The sequence below is a fragment of the Sorghum bicolor genome, chromosome 7, assembly GCF_000003195.3.
Source record: "Sorghum bicolor cultivar BTx623 chromosome 7, Sorghum_bicolor_NCBIv3, whole genome shotgun sequence".
Lineage (NCBI taxonomy): Eukaryota > Viridiplantae > Streptophyta > Magnoliopsida > Poales > Poaceae > Sorghum > Sorghum bicolor.
The window spans coordinates 3,036,493-3,057,779 of NC_012876.2; the positions used below are offsets into that span (position 1 = coordinate 3,036,493).

Genomic DNA, 21,287 nt, shown 5'->3' on the forward strand with positions numbered 1-21,287 from the left:
GCTTCGGCTTAGTATTTATATGCTACATATGATGACACTAGTGATGTCATCATGCACCAACCAACATATGATGGCACTAGTGGTATCATCATGCATGAACCAACACAAAGAGCTAAGAACCAAGAGAAATTGGGGTAGGGTCACCAACAATCAGAAAAATAACCAGAGTAATTTTCAAAACACACTAGTTTAAATTCTGAGTATATTATTTATTCTTATTGTATGTTCCTAAGTAAACAAGGTTTTAATATAGTCCATCGATGAGTTAGTTTGTTTTAATGGAAGCTTTTTTACATATAAAAGTAACTATCCACCCATAATAAAAGTAATTAGCCACCAAATGTACATATACATTTTCAAATGAGTAGATATGATAATAGTTTATTTCTTGTAGGACAATGTCATATGGCCAACAGTTGAAAAGGGATCGCTAGGGAGAGGCAAGGTAGCTAGGGTTCCTGCCTATTAGGAAAAGGGAATATGATGAATAGGTTTCACAAAATTCAGTAGTTCAAGTACAAAGAAAACTTGCTATGTTTTTTTATTATATGTTTGACTAAGGACTCGTGTTTGGTTGGATGCCAATAGGTGCCAAGTAGAGGTGGATGTCTGAGATCTGCCTATATATCCTGACAAAACTATAAATCTTTTAGTAAAATACCGTTGTAACTTTTTAAAACCTATGTCATGTAATGAAGCTTACTCCAATAACTTCGATGATGTTTTTAACTAGATTCGCCTATGCAGCTAGGGCAAACTTAGGCCATTGACCCTAGGAAGAAGCCATATTTGGTTTGTTCATGCAGTTTGGCTTGCCCCAACTAGCATTGCCAACATGACATAATTCATTTTACCCTTTGTCGCACAGCTAAATCAGGATGACCATTTAAGCAGCCGAATTTTGCTCGGCTGTCAAATTTTGTAGGGCGCGCGACCAAGGACCAAATCCAAACAATAAACAATTTTTATGATTATTCAAAGAACTAATCGGGTGAAAGCTGGTTTTGGTAGAAATAGAAACTATCCAAACAGCCCTTTATAAAAAATAGAAGAGATTAACAAGCGTATTGAACTATTGATATAGATATACCATTAATAAATTTCTAGAATCCGTGCAAGTCAAACTATCTTAAGTTTGACTAACTTTATAAGAAAAAAATAATAACATTTATTTCATAATATGAGCGTATTATGAAAATATATCCTATAGTTTATGTAATAATATTAATTTAATATTATAAATCTTGGTGAGATTTTTTAGAAACTTGGTCAAAGTTTAAAAAACATAACTTCAGATAACTTCAAAAATCTATTTGTTCAATGATGGACGGAGTATTATGTAATGATGAATGAGAAGAGATCGTAAAAATCATTCTCTCGGTTGACAATCTCACGCCAAACCATTGTGCATGCTGCAAAAGAGTATGTACCGGAGACTGAGGCCTTGCTTAGTTCCTAAATTTTTTATAAAATTTTTCAGTTAAAATCTTGCGGTACATGTATGTAGTATTAAATATAGATAAAAATAACTAATTACAAAATTTATCTGTAATTTATAAGACCTTTTGAACCTAGTTAATTCATGATTTAATAATATTTATTAAATACTAACGAATTTTCCAAAAAAAAAAACAAGGCGGTAGGGTAGGTAGGGTCACCGCTCGTCGTGGGGCAAGGCAACCATTTGGCGAGGTTCACCTTCACCCACCCACCGTACTGCGCCTTATCCGTTTCCTGGTCACCGGCCGGCGGGACCCACGGGACTGGGCTCCACGTGCAGGTACGGTTAGCTCGACGACCGTTCGTTCCACCGCGCGGTGAAGGTGAAAGCGAGCGCGGAAGCCGAGGCGAGGCGCTGCCGGCGGAGCGACCGTCCGTCGCTGTCCCAACGGCTACGAAACGAAAGCCGCTTGCCTCGTTGGTTACCGCGTGTACTTTGACTGACAGTTTGACCGCGTCGTGGGCCCCACGGACAGAACCAGTCAGTCTTAGAGTCAGGACTTGTTTGGCACAGCTCAACTTCACTAGTAAAACTGTTTTTTTAGAAAATAGCTTTATGAGTGACTTTCTAGATGAAGCTGAGCTGTTTTGGAGAAAGTGTTTGGCAAAATAGCTTCACCAACTACTTCATGCATTGTTGAGAGAGAGAAATGAGGGAGAAGCTAAAATAAGCTATTTTTTTTCAGCTTCATCCAACTTATGTCTTTGTGAGAGGAGGAAAAAAACAGCTTCACCTATGAAGCTGTTTTGAAAATAAGTGTTTGGCAAAAAAACAGCTCTGTTGTGAGCTGTACCAAACAGGCCCTCGGTCAGTCAGCTCAGTCAGTCAGCAGGCGTGCTCCTTCGGTCAGCCCGTCAGTTACGCTGGGAGGTCTGTGTGTGTGCCGCCGTTTCCCTTCAAACTTCTATCATTTAGGCCTTGTTTAGTTTCTAAAAAATTTTACAAAATTTTTCAGATTTCCCGTCACATCGAATCTTTAGATGCATGCATGAAGTATTAAATATAAACGAAAATAAAAACTAATTGTATAGTTTGGTCGGAATTGATGGGATGGATCTTTTGAGCCTAGTTAATCCATGATTGGACAATATTTTTCACAAACAAACGAAAGTGTTACAGTACCTGTCTTGCAAAAATTTTTGAAACTAAACAAGGCCTTAAACTTATGATATCAAATTTGTCCGTGCGTTATAAGTGTTTATTACATAATTGTCTAGAAAATTTGTGGCTCAAAAATATTTAGCTATTACGACATTTGTTTCAATATGTCTTAGATTTGGACTTTATTAGTGGCTAGAAGACACATTGTTCTGACTCGTATGAGTATAGATGCATTGCGCTTATTAATAGTTTTTTTTATAAACTTGGTTAAACATTAGAAGGTTTGATTAGAGCATAATAGCTATGATAGTTACTCCCTCCATTTTAGATTATAATATATTTTGTTTTTTCAGTTCAGATATAATGAAAGTAATGTAGCTAGAAAATCTAAAATATCTTATAATTTGGAATTAAAGGGAATACACCATTTTTGAACGGAGGCATTACTACCAACTTCTTTACGAGAGGCTTATTAGCGGCATGTCATTATGGGGTGACCAGTGACGGCAGCAAAAGTAATTGTATTACCTCTGTCCAAAAAAACAAAGCGTTTTCATGAGTCAAACATATTCTTAAATATAACTATATTTATAGAAAATAATATCATATTTACATCTCCTTTAGATTTATTATAAAAGTATATTTTATGGTTACTCTAACTGTACTTTTTATTACACCCATAAATATTAGTATTTATATAATCAGATGAATTTATAACTAATTGACTTTTAAAAATGATATTAATATTGTTTTTTTGGACGGAAGGACGGGAGGAGTGAATATAAGCTCACATATCTTGCTGGTGCGTGTGTGTCGAGCCACTCTCTAACAGGCCGTTCAAAGGCCCAGTTTGTGGTTCTGGCTGCCACCCACTATTAGTGCCTGTCTGGAATATGAAATGGGCCGGATGACACGAGACGGCCCAGAGCAGCAACCTCCTCCGCGTTGCCGTGATCCATCTCGCTGTGGGCCGGCCTGACACTCTTCTTCCGCGATGGGCCTGTGGCCCATGGGCAGCACACGGGCTTACCCTCGAAGTCGCATCGACTATCGATCAGGCTTGGAGTCAAATCGTGTGGGTGTGGCCTGCTCCTGCTCGTATTAGCGTACTGGGCCTTCACACCTTAGACGGCTGCATTTGTAGACAGATGAAATATTAAATATCTAATGAGTATGAAAATTTTACTACAGTTTAAGCATACAGTAATTAGGCTACCATAAAAATTTTACCACAATTGGACCATAGAAACTTCAGTTATGAATTATTTCAATTAATTATAGAAAATAATAGATCAAAATTTACAACAAAAACTTTATACTAAAGTATACCATATTATATATTTACTGTGTAAATCTACTCATGTGAAGTTCAATAAAATTATTTTTTTATTTTATGATTTTTTAATTTACTATGATTTTTCAAAGATTCAGCGAAAATAAATAAAAAGAAAAAGATAGAACCGTCTTTAGAACCACTTATAATCGGGCCAGGGAGGTAAAACACACGGTTTTAGAAGTTAAAGGAGGTGGTTTGACCGGTTTTAAAGTTTAAGGTGGAAAAGCGGACTTTCGCAAAAGTTAAAGGAGGAAAATGGACCTATCCTTTGTAGACGTTGCGGCTACCCTAAAAAAAGCTGTAGCGAACATGCTCATATTATCATGACTGGTTTTCATCATCAATTTGTGTTTTGAATCACCCGTAAAAAGCAATCTACTTTTCACCATTGGTTTTACTAAAATCAATTGTAAAAACATTTTTGGTAAAAATGGTTTTTCCTAGTAGCATCTAGCTCCACTTTATAACATAAGGCTATTTTTGGTGTGTGTGTGTGTGGCGGGGGAGGGCTGCAGGGGACAAAGTGTGATGTGATGGCCTTAGAGCAAGGGTTGTTTGGTTGGGAGGCAACTTGGAGCAAGGACATCTTTGACCGGAATATTCGCCCGAGACACGGGGTGAACCTGTCCCCAAAAATTTCACGTCGCCCCAAGTGGGATGAGCGGCTCACCGCTCACGGAGAGGTGGCGCGTCAGAGGCAGAAGCGCGTCGCGGAGAAGAGAAGAGAGGTCTGCTTCATGCTATCAACCTGTCGTGGGAGAGAGCTCCGCCCTAGCCCTTGAGCGCTCGGTGAAGCTCCGGCGGGCGAATGCTTGGGTGAGATGCAGCCCGCCGCTGCCACCGCGAGCGCGTGGCCGAGTCTAGGCCGTTGCTGCCGCGAAGACGGCGCGCTACCGAGATTCAGCCCACGGTGCGTGAGCAAGCAGCAGCCCCGCCTCGCTCTGGAAGAAAGAAGATGACGTAGGAAAAAAGAAGGGAGAGGAGGAAGATGCATGCGAGCACTGTGATGAAAGAAGATACTATATGTGTGTACGTAAGAAAAAGAAAGGGAAAGGAAGAGAAAGAAAAATAAATAAGATATTGACGGGTGGATCCAACCTGTGAGGTCATTTGTCTCCCCTTTAATATCTCAGAACCCAATAGAAAATAGCGTCATCTGTCCCTTCTCAACCAAATAACAAATGTGATCGTCCTGCCCCTACAAACTGAGACGGGTCCATACTATCCCACATTGTCCCCTAACCAAGCACTACCTAATTAAGAGTCTTAGTCACGCAAATGCTCATGCCTACTGCTCACACCCTATAAGGCACTGTTTAGTTCTCCACCTAAAAATTTTCATCCATCCCATCGAATCTTTGGACACATGCATGGAACATTAAATATAGATAAAAAAATAAACTAATTGCACAGTTTGGTTGAAAATCGTGATACGAATCTTTTAAGCTTAGTTAGTCTACGATTAGCCTTAAGTGCTACAGTAACCCACATATACTAATGACAGATTAATTATGTTTAATAGATTTGTCTTGCAGTTTCCTAACGAGTTATGTAATTTGTTTTTTTATTAGTTTTTAAAAACCCCTCACGACATTCTTCCGACACATCCGATGTGACCATCTAAAAAATTTTCATCTTCAATCTAAACAGGCCCTAAACATAAGTTTGCATACCTAGGGACGGGCTCCATCAAGTTTCGTGAGCCGTGGACTGCTAGCCTAGTAAAATTAGAAAATTACAACTCTCTGTTATGTCTATGCTTTATTCTTTGATTCTTCCCGATCAGCTTCAATACTGTTATTGGAAAAATAATTCCACCACGGTAGCCTCATATAGATAGGCGCGTTGCATTTGCGTAGAATGTTCTTGCATTACACTATCTTTTCCACAAGTAAACTGATGGCTCGATTGAGAACAATATCTTCTTCTTTGGAATACTGTAGGTACCACTTAATTGAGAGCTAAAATAATAATGTTTCAGAAATAACCGCAAAGGCTCTATTTTGACCCCAATACACGTAAATAGGATAATACAACTGTTTTCATAATCTAGGAGTTAACTGTACCCTCAGCAGACATTATGCCAATCCACAAACATAAAAAAAGTATTGCTTACTAATGCTAGATCAACAAGCTCACACAGAGTTGACGTACATTGAAGTTATAACATCCTTGAGGCTGAATGAGAGGGTATATGCGTCTTCACGCTTGTACATGAAATCCATTGTTCTTGCAACGTTGATGGCTGTCTCTAAAAGTACCATGGGACGTTTTTGCTCAAGGCAGTCTTCGACGATGTCCATCCATGCTTCTTCGATTATAATTCTAAGCTTTTCATTGGCTTCTTCTACTGTCACCCCATATTCCTTCATGCAAGTTTGCACCGTGGATGTGACATGCTCTGAAGTTTGTTCACGCTTCAAGGGATGGCGAAAAGTGCAAATAGTTAGAATGTAAACATTTCCTCTGCTTATAAAAACATTTAAAAATGAGCTAATAACATTTATAAGAAGTTTATTTATATGTGGAGAGATTTGGTAAACCTCATGTGACACGATGTCATTGCCAACACGCCCCACAATACAAGCACCTCTGATGATTTTGGGGAAGGTGAGAGCCCAATTAACATCCTCCCTAGTAGTCACGTCTCCAAGCGAAATGAGCGCAAGGTTTGTTATCTGCATGCAAACACTACTATGGGTGGAAATTTGGAGGTGTTCTTCGACACTAGTTGGTATGTAGTGTTCATCACGCCATTCAACCTCAGCATGGTAGAATTTGGCAGTGTCAATCACCTAAATAGATAAATGTCATGAGTTAAAATTAACTCAAAAAACTCATCATGTTTCCTGCCTTAATGTGATCTTTTGGAGTTCATTACCAGTCTTTTGATCAAATCAGCATGCTTGTTTTTCATAAGTTTTAACTCCTCCTCAATCTTATTTGTAGTGTTTAATATGTTGATGAAGAGTGCTTTCAAGTATGCTGGAAGCTGTTCTGTGGTTTGTTCATCCCACCTGGCATTAGTTTTTCGAGCAAAGGTAAACTTAGGTGATGCATGAAATTTGTTCATCCTATTACTTGTGATCCAACATAATAATTCAAGAACGTATAGCTAGGCAAACCTTTGCATGGCCATGGTGAAGGTATTGCTCTCCATTGTGGTGCTATAGTTGTCATAAAGGTCATCGAGCAAGGATGCAAATACGATGAACTTTGTCATCATTATCCTTGAATATGAATAATAGGGCTCGTAAACCACTCCGAGCATCCAAAAATGTAGCTCCACCATTCTGTCCCGTGCAAAGCTCAGATATGTTTGTGATTGGAAATCTTTCCACCATCTGTACATGGGTATTATTAGTGTTGTAGCACAATGCACACTATAATAAGTTCATTATGTAAGCAATTTAGTTAAGTAATTTATATGGCAATGTTTGTTTCCTTACACTGTTATTATTATATTGTCAATTATGTAAGTAACTCACCTAAGTAAATTATTGCTACCAACATATACTAATGCGCGTGTGGAGGTTTCCTTACACTGTAAGTTCTTTCAACTCATCACAATAGATAGCTTGCAAGATGTTGTAGTCTAGTTTTGCAAATTCCAGTATGGTCCCATCCCGTGTAGCCTTTTTCTCATATACTGAGATGTAGCGCCTTGCCTCCACTCTCTTGACCCGCCTGAACCGAGGTGTCTCCAAACTGCACTGGACTTCCTCCTGTAGCTGTGGCTCCAAATTTCCCAGCAGTAGAGACTGGAGGCGGCTCTTGTTGAAAGTGATAATGTTGTCAAGTATGTCCTCCCCATGAGTTCTCAGATGCGCAGCGTCGTACAACATCAGCAAGCAACTGATATCATCACTTGTAATGTTCCCTTGCTCATCCCTAAATTTCTCAAACACATCTGCACACGTAATTGAACATTCATTCATCATGCATATGTTAACACAGCTCAAAATTTCACACTTTACATAAATACTACTTTAGCCAACACACTTTACCGTCACCAAATATCGATGAAAGGAAGCAAATACTACTTGTAGTTGATGATCTTATGTACCTGAAGAGACTCCTGAGCAAATAGAACCTCAGTGAGGTGATGTAGAGATTGCTAGAGCCTCCATCTTTGTCGTTGTAGACGTAGCAAAGCAAATCATTGATCTCCTTCTTGTAGTGGTAGTCCACCCCAATCCGTTGAAGCGTGTCGACGAGCTCCATCTTCTCAACCAGGTTGGAGGAGGCAAGGGTTTCTAATATAATCTGCCTCACTTCTTCCTTCTTGATCTGTGCCTTCTTCTTCATTGAGAAGAGCTGCAATGGATAATAAATTGATAAAGGGAAATATCCAGCCACAAGCATGCACCATTTGATTCACATGTGGGCAACAAAACTTCATTGAATCAACATATTTGTGTTTGAAAAATTAGTTTGGAGTCAATATATGCATGGTTTGTTGTATACCATGCTTTGAAATTTGAAGTTCTACTCAAAGTATATGTGGGAAGAAACAAAAGAAAAAGTTTGCCATGAAAACCACTATTTTCCTTAGGCCCTGTTTAGTTCCCAAAAATTTTCCAAAATTTTTCAAGATTATCTGTCACATGAATCTTTAGACACATGTATGGAGTATTAAATATAGATAAAAAAATAACTAATTGCACAAATTTGCCTGTAATTTGCGAGACGAATCTTTTGAGCCTAATTAGTTCATGATTGAAAATAATTGTCAAATACAAACGAAAGTGCTACAGTAGCCAAACTCAAAAATTTTTACCAATTAAACAAGCTGGCCTTATTGTAGCTCTTTAAAATACATTAATATCCATTTAACGACATCATTAACTAGGTAACATATAGCTTGCATCCACTCAGAGCCTGGTTCCAGAAAGCCCAAAATCCAGTACTTTTTGCCAAAGGAACAAAGACGAACATGTGTGTCTCTAAAACGACAGGAAGGGAACAATAATGGCGGCCGGTTTGCGTGTACCTTACCTGTGATGGAGTGCATGGGATGTGGTGGAGGAAGAAGTCACCCCATAGGCTTGGGGTGTATGGCCGGGGCTTGCGCTGCTGCACCTGCGAGATCAGAGCGACGGGGCTGCTGGTGGCCATATGGATCTATCTCAATGCTAAACCCCGAGAGGATGGCTGCCGGGGCTCCCTGGGTAGCTTGGAGGAGATGGCCTTGCCTGGCTTTAATTTATATAGACCCCCGAACTGGAGGAAATGAATAAATCAATAATTCAATACCACTAGTTAAAAACGACTTGCTCGTGAGAGCGAATATTTCAAGGTTAACGCCATTGTTGACTTGTGGTTTCAGCAGTAGCCGATGTTCCTGTTGATAATGAGTGACTCTTTTGATCTTAAGGATATGCCGTCCTTGTCTTGAAAGATACTTATAAAGATAGAGTTTGCATCTATGTATTAGGGTTGAATGTGTGTACGTTGGGATAAACTTGCGTAGTTGCGTTCGTCATGAGTATCTAAGTTGTCCTATAATGAAAAAATACCATTCAATTCAAGCGCGCCCGCGAGAGAAGCATCATTTAATTTACTCAAGTTTTAACAGTCTGCGAACCATGCATATTAAATCTGACAACAACATGTTTTCCGTTATTAGCTTCGTAGACTGCATTACACATGCGACTTCTATAATTTATTGAATAAAGTGATATAGCTTAGGAATAACATAACTTTTATTTCTATGAATTGCAATGGCAGAGAAATATATGTTAAATTATTACAAAATATTATTCCATTCCCGTCAGGTCCCATTAATAAGCGCTAGGTACCTTCGCATCCGCTCAGCTAGCTAGCTAGCGGGGCCAAGGCATGGCTGGCATTGGAGCGATTCGGAAAAATCGTGTGCTGAGTGAGATAGAAACACATGGTTGTCCTTTTTTTTTTGACAATGCACGGTTGTCCTTTAGATCTTCTGTAACAACAAACACAAGTTGCTTCTTGATGGTCCTACAATATCTCTTGCCCACTTGTGGCAAATATACGTGAGGAAGACATATTTTCCACATGTTCCACGTGACAACGACATATATATTTATGTATATGTATATATGTCCTCTGAATTTTAGACGTTGTTCACGCATGCATATCTCCCGTCATCGCACTTGTACATAAGTCGGATTAGATGCTCTGGTTTCATTTTTCAGTTTGACAACACTATGATGTTGGATATACGGTGCAGCTTTTACCATGGAAGGCTAATCATGTCTGCTCTCCCCACACTTACTATATGTGCACCCTCATCTTACCACCTCAGGTCATTAAGCAGATTGATAGATTCAGGAAACACTGCATTTGGAGTAAGGGTGACATCAACAGAAAGAGTACCTATCTAGTAGCATGGGAACCAATGTGCAGAACAAAGGAAGAAGGGGGCCTGAACATTGTCAATTTGGAAAACCAAAACTCAGCACTACTCATAAAATTCCTAGATAAGTTCTATAACCATGCTGAAATTCCCTAGGTTCAGTTAACATGGACCAAGCTATACCACAATGAAAACATCCCCCTATACAAAAAGCCCCTGTGGTTATTTCTAGTGGAAAGACATTCTGAAACTTTTTCCCAAAATTCAGGAAATTTGTAGTCTGCAAGCCTGGAAAAGGAAACTCCACTACTCTCTGGTCAGATAAGGACAATTGCTTGAGCCTGTGTTCCCTCAGTTACAATCTTTCTGTAAAAAGAAGCATTGGTCCCTCAAGTACTTTGTCGAAAAGGATCCTGAAACTACCCTCTTCCTACACCTCTGAAATAGCTACTGATCAACTCTCTGAATTAGATGTGCTCGTAACTGATAAGATTGAGGACCCAGAGGCTGATGATTCCTGGGAATATGTTTGGGGTCAAGCCTACTCCTCCAGAAAGACTTATAAACACCTCAAATGACAAGTTGAGGCCTCTCTAGTTTCCTATGGATTTGGAAAGGTGGAAACATGCGGAAAATTCTTTGCTTGGTTGTTGATTAGGGAGAGGTTATGCACAAGGAACCTTCTCAAGAGAAAAAATGCATCTGAATAGCTATTCCTGTGTGCTTTGCCCCCACTGCCCAGAAGAGACCTGCTTCCACCTTTTCTTTGAATGCAGCTTCAGTCTAGCTTGCTGGAATCTCCTAAACATCAATTGGGATACCTCTCTTCAGCCTCTCGATATGTTGATCAAAGCCAGAACAGACTTTGGAAGTCATATCTTCAGAGAAATATTCATCTTAGCTTGCTGGACAATTTGGAGGCTAAGAAATGGCATCATCTTGGACAATAAAGCAACCTCTCTAGTTGATTGGAAAATCCATCTAAAGGAGTACCTTCGCCTGGTTTGTGTCAAGGCTAAGAAGAGATTGCTGAACCTTTGAAAGCTTGGTGCGAGATTAGGCTTTAGTGTTTTCCAGCTTTTTGTTTTGGGCCTTGAAGGCCTTGTTTTTCGTTTCATTCTTGTATTCTTTTGTCTATATTTCAATAAAAGAAAAAATAGATAGAGGGCTTCCTTGCCGCTTGTGCCAAAAAAATACAAAGGGGTTTCATGCACAGGACTTCGTATGCGCGCTTCTCCTGAACGGAAGTCATGAGGCTCTGGCGTCATTAAGACCCTCTCTGGCTCAAACGAAAGGGGGAGGGTCCGGACGCTACTGGCCTGCTCGCTCAATTTGAGAGGGCCTTGGACACCGCTACCGCGCTATGTAAGGAGGCGTTTGGTTGCTTGCATGCCCTCTAGCCAAGTCCGTCGTATGCAACTCCATTGTGTTTGGTTGCCTATGTGGACCGCCGAGCCAGGCCCATCGCATGCAAAAGGAGCCCTCCGAGCCAGGCGCAAGGAGAACACAAGAATTGATCGCATCCTGCAAGCCAGGTTCGTGCCGTGCAGGATTAGTGTAGCTAATGATGTTATTAGCATATAATTAGTGAATATTAAGTGATTTTAAGATAAATTAAGATGGTATAAAGTAAATTAAATCTTATTATGACATAATATCATAAATAATTAATATTTTAGTATTTATTTTGACATATTTGCATTACATGATTTATACCTATACGTAGAACTAAACAATGTCTCTTCCGAATCATACTACCTGTATACAAGGAACCAAACAGAAGAGCATACATGTGCTCAGTCTGGCTAAGGTGAGCGAGACTTATGGATACAGCTAGACCAGGCTACATACATGCTGACAACCAAACAGGCCCTGTGTAGCTACACACATGCTAAGCTAAGCGACTTTGAATACGGACCAGGCTACACACGTGCTAAGCGACTTTGGCCGCTCGGTTGCGTCGCTAGGCGCGCTGGCCGCTGCTGTGTCTCTACCTCGCAGGCTAGTGACCGTGTCCGTGGCCGTGGCCGCACGGCCGACTTGCTGGCCAGTGGCCGTGGCCACACCGCCGCTGCAGCTAGCTGCGACTTCCGTGAGAAGGAGGGGTGCCGCGGTGTCGTCCCCGGATGGCCGATGGGGCCATGCATGATATGGGGGAATGACTTCTGTGGTGCGTGCCTGTAAGTTTTCGCCGTTGTCTACCAAGGCGATACAAATTTTGATCCATACCCACACGTCTACATGGTGATATGAAATCTCGATCTATCCTCACACGTCCACGTCCAATTCGGTTTCGATACAAAGACCTCATCCACATGTTCATGTCCGATGCAAATCCATTGCTGCTTATTAAGCGTCTATGTCCGTCGTTAATTTTACGCCGTATGTGTGGACAAAAAAAATTCATGACGAGCATATATCTAGTATAATATCAATGCTATCACTTGCATGTAGAAACCTGCATGTATGGTCCTGGCAAGGCATCTCTTCCAGAGACACCTTACAAAATCTTTCAACCAACTGGTAGAAGATGCATGGGTCAAGAGTTGAGTAATGTGTCGGCAATAGCGACTGTTGCCGATCAGAACCGGAGAAGAACTACAGTAATGTGTGTAGCTGCCGGCGGAGCCGGTTCTATTACAGGAAGTAAAAGTAAATGCTTAGGGTTTCTGACGATGCCCTCGCTGTCGATCCTATCCTCCCATATATGTCACGCGCTGGCCCTCCGCATGCGTTACAAGCCCATTCAGGGCCAGCGAGACGGATGTTCCTTGAATTAGGCCTTGATGACTTCCTGGGCTTGGGAGCTGTTGCAGGGTCGCCTGTGGATGTGGGTTGCTAACATAATGGCACCTTTTTGGGCCAAGAACTCGCACCAATGCAGAAAATGGCTAAACCTGAGCGTGCCTCTGGTTCACAATATATCGGCCAGAGCGCTTTTGAAGACTTCGTCGAATCAACAATTAGGCTTCACCATGGTTTTCATTGAGACAATTGAAATGCTATCTAGAACATCTAATTTGTAGCCTGGATAAGAGAATTTTCAGCTTCGGGAATATCGTGGAAATAGGATAGTCTGATTTCCCGAATGGAGTCGTCCATATGTCTGGTGGCTATGATGGAAGCGTGTACCTGGAATCAGCAGAAAGGTATGATCCAAGGGAGCGTTTCTGGGTCTGGCTTCCAAGTATGAGTAGTAAAAGAGGATGCTACACCTTAACTGTCTTTGGAGACACCCTATATGACATGGGGAGGGCACTGTTAGCAATATATTTGAATGTACCATGGGATCCTGGTGGCACTGACGGCCACAACATTCAAGCCATTGCTTGGGGACATGCAATGTTTCGTGGGGGTGGTATTGTCACACCTGATACTATACGATACATGGGCCTAGTTGTCAGCGACTTTAGGCTTTGTTGTTTTGGACTGCAAGCACCAAGTAGCAGCTATAAAGGGGAGAAGCAGCAGATAGAGAAGAACAAAAAGAATATTCCAGAACAGAGAAGAGGCCAAGGGAGTCGAGCTCTCTCAGATTATGGTGATCATCTGTGTTGGGGAATGGCCGCATCCTTCCCCCTGGTAGCGTCTGAGGTTATCCTTCACCCGAGTAACCTCCGACCTGGTAGCGTCTAAGGCTATCCTCCACCCAGGAAACCTCCGTGCAGATGCATGCGGAGGACCCTGAGAAAGGCTAACGTTGACATGACTCTCGCTATGTTGAGCATATGCAGGGACTGGAGCACCGGCGGAGATCTGCGGGCGAAGAAGGGGGGAACCTTCGAGCTTTCCTATGGCGAAGGATGTTCGGGAGATGCGGCGGAGGAGATAAACCTCCGGCGCATCTGAGCCGAGCGGCCTCCGAAGTGGCCAACCCGAGCAACCTCCGACTCAGCCAGCTCATGGAACCTTCGACGCGGAAGAGTCGAAGGATCGACTGCCGGGCGAAGGATACGAGCGTTCGACAGTCTGAAGCCCCGGACGAGGAGCGCGTGGAGAGCCTGTAGTGTGAAATTACGCAAGTAACTTGGGATCAGCAGACTGTGATGTACGAATATGCTGGAATATTCCCCCACCGTCACGGGGCATATCTGTAACTGTCTTAGGTCGGTTTCCGAGCCCTATAAAAGGAGCACGCCGACATTAATAAAAAGGTGGAGGGCATTCACTGTTTTCACCTACTGTTGAGCCTACTGTCCGTTGGAGCTCAAACCCCTCACGGCACCGAGTGAGAAGGTTCACGATTCACCGTACTGCTGGGGAGTGCGGAGAGCATCTCCCCAACATTGGCGCCCACCGTGGGGCTCGAACCCACGACCACAAGGCTAAATGTTGGGAAGATGCTCTCCGCACTCCCCAGCAGTACGGTAAAACGTGAACCTTCTCACTCGGTGCCGTGAGAGGCTTGAGCTCCAACGGACAGTAGGCTCAACGGTAGGTGAAAACAGTGAATACTCTCTCCCCATTAACGACGGCATCGCGCCCCTTATATAGGGCCCGGAAACCGACCTAACGACATTTACATAAATACCCCGTGACGGTGGGAGGATATTCCAGCATATTCTTACACCACAGTCTACTGACCCTAAGTCACCTGTGTAACTTCACATTGCAAGTCCTTCATTTATCCTCTGTCTGGGGCTTCAGTCGGTCGGAGGCTTGGATCCTCCGCCCAATCGCGGATCCTCCGACACTTCGGTGTCGGAGGTTCCTCAGCCTGGCCGGGCCGGAGGTCGCTCGTCCCGGCCACCCCGGGGGTTCCCCCTTAGCCTAGTCGAGTCGGAGGTCTTCGGCCTGGCCGCGTTCTCGCCATCCTCGGACCCGGGAAGGTAGGAGGTTCCCCCCTTTCCTTGCTTGCGGGCCTCCGCCGGTGTCTCAGTCCCTGCACACACTTAGCACGACCAGACGAGTCGTCAACATTAGTGTTTTCCAGTGAAGGATATCCTTCGACGCTTCAGGCGTCGGAGGTTCCTTGGGTGAAGGATAACCTTCGACGCTACCAGGGGGAAGGACGCAGCTGTTCCCCAACAGTTCCCCCCTTTTTGGGCTAATGGCACTCCTGCGGTCCATGTGCTCAAAAACATGCCGCGCTGCGGAGGCTACGAGCACGGTTGCTGCCTTCCCCCCTGGTGCGCAGGATGTGCTTGTTAGCATTGTTGGAAAAATGTTTCTTTTACTTAGTCATAATTTCTTTGGTTTGTTTGTTTTGCAAGGATCCTATGGTCATTACTGTTCTGATACCTTGTTATCCTTCGCGATTTATATTTTGGAGGTTATTATAGTCGTTGGATTTAGCCGTTGGTGATGGAGAATCGCAACGGTCGGCCCGAATCCTCCGCTTTTAGCCGTTGGGCGCGGGGAATCGCAACGGTCACGTGGTCGCAGGCCCCCCCCTATAAAAGGGGATGATGGGGAGCTTTGAGCTCTCACCCCTGCCTCGCTTTGCCTGCACGCTTTCCTTCGCCACATCTTGCTCTCTGAGCTGCTCGCGCGCCTTTTGGTTGTGTTCCCAAGTGTTGTCGGAGGTTTTACGGTGGCTCAACTTCCTCCGCCGCGTCCTTCGAGGTCAGATTTTTCTGGTCCTTTGCGCAATTTCCTTAGTGTGAGGTCTGGAGGTTGGCTGCGGAGGTTTGAGGAGTGGATGATTGAGGTGGCCGCAGCTCAAGATCTGGAGGAGACGTTATCTGACGTCGAAGCTTCTGTTGGTGACTTGGTCAGTGCGAAGGAGTTTGAGGAGATGGCGGCGATTACCTTTGAGTTTGGGCAGTCGACTGTGAGGATGGAGGACATCGCCGATATGGTTGAGGCTAGATTTTTCAAGGATGGTCGGGCGGAGGCTCCTCCTGCGGGTCAAACGGTGCCTGCGCCTGGGGAAGGTTATGCGGTGGTTTTTAGGGATTTCTTCACCTGCGGGCTTCGGATGCCTCCGTATCATTTCCTTCGCGAAGTGATGGAGAGTTTCAACGTGGAGCTACAGCATTTCAGCCCCAATGGGATACTAACCCTTAGCAAATTTGCCTGGGCGTGTGAATCCTACGGAGCCATGCCCCACATTGATACTTTCTGCTCGTATTTTGAACTTCAGCGTCAACCTAAGAAGGTGAAGGATGCTGAAGGTGTTGAGTGCATTGCGCAGTTTGGAAGCTGCGCGTTCATGCCGCGCCGCACAATGCCTGGGCCAAGGTGCGAGATGTCCTACTGCCAAAAGGGCAAGTGGGAGAAGGATTGGATGAGAGCCTGGTTCTACGTGAAGACCCCCGCTGCGTCGAAGACTTTAGATGACGGCAGCGTTGATAAGGTTTATCCTTACGCGTCGTTGATGAAGGAGCTGAAGCCTTTCTCGAAGGTTGATCCTTCGCAGGAAATGTCGGAGGAGCGACTGGCCTGTGATAAGGCATTTGCGCTGGCATGCCGATATTCCGGAGGCCGGGATTTGGTTGAGGAGATGGTCGCTGCTGACTACTGGCCCCTTGGCCGCAGGACCGATGAGTTCACCATTGAGATGGTGCAAGTTCCTGTGTTTGGTCCTCCGGAGGGGTTACCGTTTCCCCGGTTTGGCGCGGGTATTCCGGAGGATGAGACCAAGGAGTCCTTCCTTGATCGCGTGGAGGTTTCTGCTCGGAGGATCGTCGGGAAGATCTCGGAGAAGGAATATCTCCAGCGGAGGTCTGCGCTCGGGACGATGCCCCGCTTCAACCGTGTTTTTGAGGAATTGGGGATCGAGTATGAGGATTATGTTATTCCTCCGGATGTGTTGCTTGGATTGGAGAAGAAGAAGGACTCTTCCAAGGCTGTTGCTTTGGCGGAGTCGAAGAAGAGGAAGGGGGGCGGCGCAGTCAAGCAGCTTGCGAAGAAGCACAAGGCGGGTGTTGTGCTGGAGACTCCTGTGGAGTCTTCTTCCGCGCGATCTTCTGCTGCCGAGTCGAACTCGGTGGCTTCTACTCCTGCGGAGATCGTCGCTGCTGGCGGAGGTCCTGAGGTTCAAGCTTCCCGTGCGGCCTCGTCTTTGCGGGCGCCTTTTGCGTCGCTTCTTGGTGAGGATTCCTCCGACGCGGAGGCCCCTAGGGGGAGTCCTGCACGGGAGGCGAGTCGTGCACGGCAGGCGAGTCCTGCACGTGAGGTATCTGCTGGAGGAGGTTCCCCGCCTAAGGAGGTTCAGGTGGAGTCCAGCGATGAAGCTGAGTCCGCCTCTGTTCGGAGGATCAGGAGAGCGGAGGCTTCCCTTCGTCCGGCTGGTGACGGTATTAATTCGTTGTACATGGGTAATGATTTTTTGTTGATTATGTGTTTTTATGCATATTTTGATTGACTTGGTCTCATGTTTTTTGTATATCTTTCAGCGGATCTTTTTGCTGGGCTGGCTACCGCGGAGGAGATGGCTAAAGGCGCCAGCGTTGCGCAGGAAGGACTTGCCGTTCCTCCGCGGCGTGAGCCTGCGCCTTCTGCGTTGGCCAACAGGCCTTCGCCTGCTGATGTACTTGGCCCCGGTAAGTTTCTTATTTTTTGTTCTATCCATTGGTTTGTTTTTTGGTATGTTATTCTAAGGTTGGTTGTGGTTTTGCGCAGGTGCTTCTGATCCTTCGATCACAGGTTGGACTGGTGCATTGCGCGAGGTTCATTCCTTGGTCGGAGGTTCGTTGTCTGGCCTCCGCCAAAGGGTTTATGGTTCTTACGATGTTTTTTCTTACTTTTTTTTGCTTTACAGATCGTTTTCGTCAGAAGCTCCGCGGCATGGACTTTGACACGCTCCTCCGCGTGCAATATGAGCACCATAGCCTTGTATGTTTGTGATGTGTTGTATTTTCCTTCGCCGTTTTTATTCGGAGGTTTCATGTGTGTTGTTTTTGGGCAGGGTCATCACATGGCTGCTGCCTTGGAGGAGCGGTGCTCCCGAGAGGTTATTTGCCGTGATGAAGCAATTGGGGCTCTTAAAAAGGAAAATGAAACTTTGGAGGCTGAGAAGGCTCGCCTGTCGGAGGAAGTTAAGGGATTTGCTTCTATTCGGCAGGCGGTTGAGGTGCTAAGGAAGGAGAAGGAAGAGTTTAAGACTGCGTCGGAGGTTCTTAAGAAGGAGAAGGAGGAGGCTGAAGCTGCTGCGGCTGTCCTTCGCGAGAGTGCTTCCCAGCATGAACGGACGAAGGACCTGGCTGTGCAGCGCGCTGAGAAGGCCGAAGACGTTGCTGACCGGTTGCGCAAGGAGTTGGATGCTGAAAGGACGTCTGTTGCTGCGTTGCAGTCCCGTCTGCAGAAGGCGGAGGTGGAGGCTGCGGCTGTTGTTGGGCTCTACACCCACTCGCTGGCGCAGTTCGGAGGTAGCACCTCTGCACCTCCGCCCAGCGGTGACGTTGGGGCTAGCCTCGCGTGGTTGAAGTCCCATATCCGCATGCTCCCTGAATTTGTCGGAGGAGCGGTTGATTTTGGGGCTTTGGCTGCGGTTAGCTCCTTCGCTCGGCTATTGCGGCGCGGAGGTTGCTCCCACGCCGAGGGGGTTGATAAGGTGGAGTTTGCCACGGCGGAGGACGTTGGCGAGGGCACCCCCGGCCTGCGCAAATCTGTCCAGAACTTTATCAGTTCGTTCTGGATTAGGTTTGGGCGGGCTGAGGCGAAGAAGATGGCGGAGGCTCGTCGCGCTGAGGTATTCTTGATTTGGTTTTTTCTTTTTGTACTTTTCTTTGCTGCTTTGCAATGTTACTTAAGATGGGTATTTTGTAGGAGATTGCGAAGAAGAAGGCTAAGGTTGACAAGGCCGGTCCTTCGCGTCCACCAAGCGAGGCGCGTCCTCCGACCCAGGCTGAAGCGGAGGCTCGTGATGCTGGTGCCAGAGCTCCGGAGGGATCTGGTGCCAAGGTTTCAGAGTTGCCCGAGACTTCTGCTCCTCCTCCGCCTCAGGTGTGAGGCTTTTTAGTTTTTAGGTTTTCCTTAGTCTTTTTTGCGTCCAAGCATGTGACGCTTTCGAACCTCCGGATAACCATGGAGAAAAGGCTCAGCCAAGTCCTCGGAAACCTCCGACACCCAGCGTACCCTATCCTTCTCACCAAAGATGCGAAGGATAGGATATGGCGGCTGCGCAAAAACAACAAACCTTGTCAAAGAAATATACACATAACCTACGATAAACGAAAAATAAAGCAAAAACAACCACCTAAGCCGGAGGCCATGAACCTCGGCGCGCAAGCGACCGGACGAATTCAGATCGTTCGTCATCTAGGTCATATCCAACAAACTCAAACATATCCACCACCCTCATGTTAGGGAAGGCAATTCGCCAGTACTCCCACAATTCGCCAGAAACATAAATCCCTTTGTAAAAAATTGAAAGGGGAGTAATGTAATGATCCTGCCGAAGGGTGGGCAAGAGGAATCCAGTGATGAGGCAGAGTCTGTCTCTATTCGAAGGATAAAGAGGGTGGAGGCTCCACCGCGTGCGGCTGGAGATGGTATAAACTCGTTGTACATGGGTAAAGATTTTATTTTTATTGATTCTTGTTTTTCTGCGTTTTTTGCTTGACTTGGTCTCATTTTTTTTTCAGAGGATGTTTTTGCTGGGCTGGCTACCGCGGAGGAGTTAGCTAAAGGCGCCAGCGTTGCGCAGGAAGGACTTGCTGTTCCTCCGCGGCGTGAGCCCGCGCCTTCTGCGTTGGCAAGTAGGCCTTCGCCTGCTGATGTTATTGGTCCCGGTGAGTTTCTTCTTTTTTGTTCAACTAATTGGTTTGTTTTTTGGCATTTTATTCTAAGGTTTGTTTTTGTTTTGCGCAGGTGCTTCTGATCCTTCGATCACAGGTTGGACTGATGCCTTGCGCGAGGTTCATTCCTTGGTCGGAGGTTCGTTGTCTGGCCTCCGCCAAAGGTTTTTTGTTTCTTACGATGTTTTTTCTTACTTGTTTTTGCTTTACAGATCGTTTTCGTCAGAAGCTCCGCGGCATGGACTTTGACACGCTCCTTCGCGTGCAATATGAGCACCATAGCCTTGTACGTTTGCGATGTGTTATATTTTCCTTCGCCGTTTTTCGCTCGGAGGTTGGTTGTAATTCTTATTTTTTGAGCAGGGTCATCACATGGCTGCCGCCTTGGAGGAGCGCTGCTCCCGGGAGGTTATTTGCCGGGACGAGGCTATTGGTGCTCTGAAGAAGGAGAACGAGACCTTGGAGGTTGAGAAGGCTCGCCTGACGGAGGAGGTTAAGGAGTTTTCTTCCGTCAGGCGGGAAATTGAGTCCCTGAGAAAGGAAAGGGATGACTACAAAACTGGGTCGGAGGCCTTGAAGAAGGATAAAGAAGATGCCGAAGCTTCGGCGGCTGTCCTCCGCACGAGTGTCACTGAGGCGGGGAGAGTTAGGGACTTGGCCCTGCAGCGAGCCGAGAAGGCGGAGGACATTGCTGAACGCCTTCGCAAAGAGCTTGACGCTGAGCGGACGTCTGCGGCTGAGCTGCAGACTCGCATACAGAAGGCAGAAGCGGAGGCTGCAGCTATTGTTGGGCTCTATGCCGACTCGCTGGCGAAGTTTGGGGGTAGCACCTCTGCTCCTCCGTCCGGCGGCGACGTTGGGGCTGCCCTCGCATGGCTGAAGTCTCATATCCGCATGCTCCCTGACTTTGTCGGGGGTGCTGTTGATTTTGGGGCTTTGGCCGCGGTTAGCTCCTTTGTTAAGCTGCTGCGCCGCGGAGGTTGCTCCCACGCGGAGGATGTTGCCAAGGAGGAGTTCGCGTCGGCGAAGGATGTTGGCGAGGGCACCTCGAGCCTGCGCAAGTCTGTCCGGAACTTCATTAGTTCGTTCTGGATTAGGTTTGGGCGGGCTGAGGCGAAGAAGATGGCGGAGGCTCGTCGCGCTGAGGTATTCTTTGACTTGGTTTTTATTTTTGTATTATGTTTTGCTGTTTTGCAATGTTACTTAAGATGGGTATTTTGTAGGAGATTGCGAAGAAGAAGGCTAAGGTTGACAAGGCCGGTCCTTCGCGTCCACCAAGCGAGGCGCATCCTCCGACCCAGGCTGAAGCGGAGGCTCGTGATGCTGGTG

The 21,287-nt window shown here is 45.4% G+C and overlaps 3 protein-coding genes across 3 annotated transcripts; 2 read left to right on the plus strand and 1 right to left on the minus strand.

Annotated features, from left to right (window-relative positions):
• LOC8076542 ((E)-beta-farnesene synthase) lies at nt 5,909-9,232 on the minus strand. The gene is made up of 7 exons (XM_021464537.1): nt 8,937-9,232; nt 7,979-8,255; nt 7,482-7,848; nt 7,064-7,282; nt 6,820-6,955; nt 6,482-6,733; nt 5,909-6,355 (listed from the first exon to the last, which is right to left on the minus strand). Exons 1-7 carry the CDS (start codon nt 9,054-9,056, stop codon nt 6,074-6,076), a joined length of 1,653 nt encoding a protein of 550 aa, XP_021320212.1. The 5' UTR covers nt 9,057-9,232; the 3' UTR covers nt 5,909-6,073.
• Nucleotides 16,505-18,768, plus strand: LOC110436991. Its single transcript, XM_021464913.1, has 6 exons — nt 16,505-17,516; nt 17,616-17,762; nt 17,842-17,907; nt 17,981-18,054; nt 18,128-18,619; nt 18,715-18,768. The coding sequence occupies exons 1-6, from the start codon at nt 16,505-16,507 to the stop codon at nt 18,766-18,768; spliced, it is 1,845 nt and encodes a 614-aa protein (XP_021320588.1).
• LOC110436992 lies at nt 19,672-20,920 on the plus strand. Its single transcript, XM_021464914.1, has 6 exons — nt 19,672-19,733; nt 19,806-19,952; nt 20,032-20,055; nt 20,171-20,244; nt 20,322-20,813; nt 20,909-20,920. Exons 1-6 carry the CDS (start codon nt 19,730-19,732, stop codon nt 20,918-20,920), a joined length of 753 nt encoding a protein of 250 aa, XP_021320589.1. The 5' UTR covers nt 19,672-19,729.

Coding starts and splice junctions, on each gene's coding strand:
- LOC110436992 (XM_021464914.1), top strand. Junction 19,953..20,031: donor TGCTGATGTTATTGGTCCCG/GTGAGTTTCTTC, acceptor TGTTTTGCGCAG/GTGCTTCTGATCCTTCGATC. Junction 20,056..20,170: donor TTCTGATCCTTCGATCACAG/GTTGGACTGATG, acceptor TTTGCTTTACAG/ATCGTTTTCGTCAGAAGCTC.
- LOC110436991 (XM_021464913.1), top strand. CDS start 16,505: ATGAGAGCCTGGTTCTACGTGAAGACCCCCGCTGCGTCGAAGACTTTA. Junction 18,055..18,127: donor AATATGAGCACCATAGCCTT/GTATGTTTGTGA, acceptor GTTTTTGGGCAG/GGTCATCACATGGCTGCTGC. Junction 18,620..18,714: donor CACCTCCGCCCAGCGGTGAC/GTTGGGGCTAGC, acceptor GGCTGCGGTTAG/CTCCTTCGCTCGGCTATTGC.
- LOC8076542 (XM_021464537.1), bottom strand. CDS start 9,056: ATGGCCACCAGCAGCCCCGTCGCTCTGATCTCGCAGGTGCAGCAGCGC. Junction 7,849..7,978: donor AAGATCATCAACTACAAGTA/GTATTTGCTTCC, acceptor TTACGTGTGCAG/ATGTGTTTGAGAAATTTAGG. Junction 6,956..7,063: donor TTCACCATGGCCATGCAAAG/GTTTGCCTAGCT, acceptor AACTAATGCCAG/GTGGGATGAACAAACCACAG.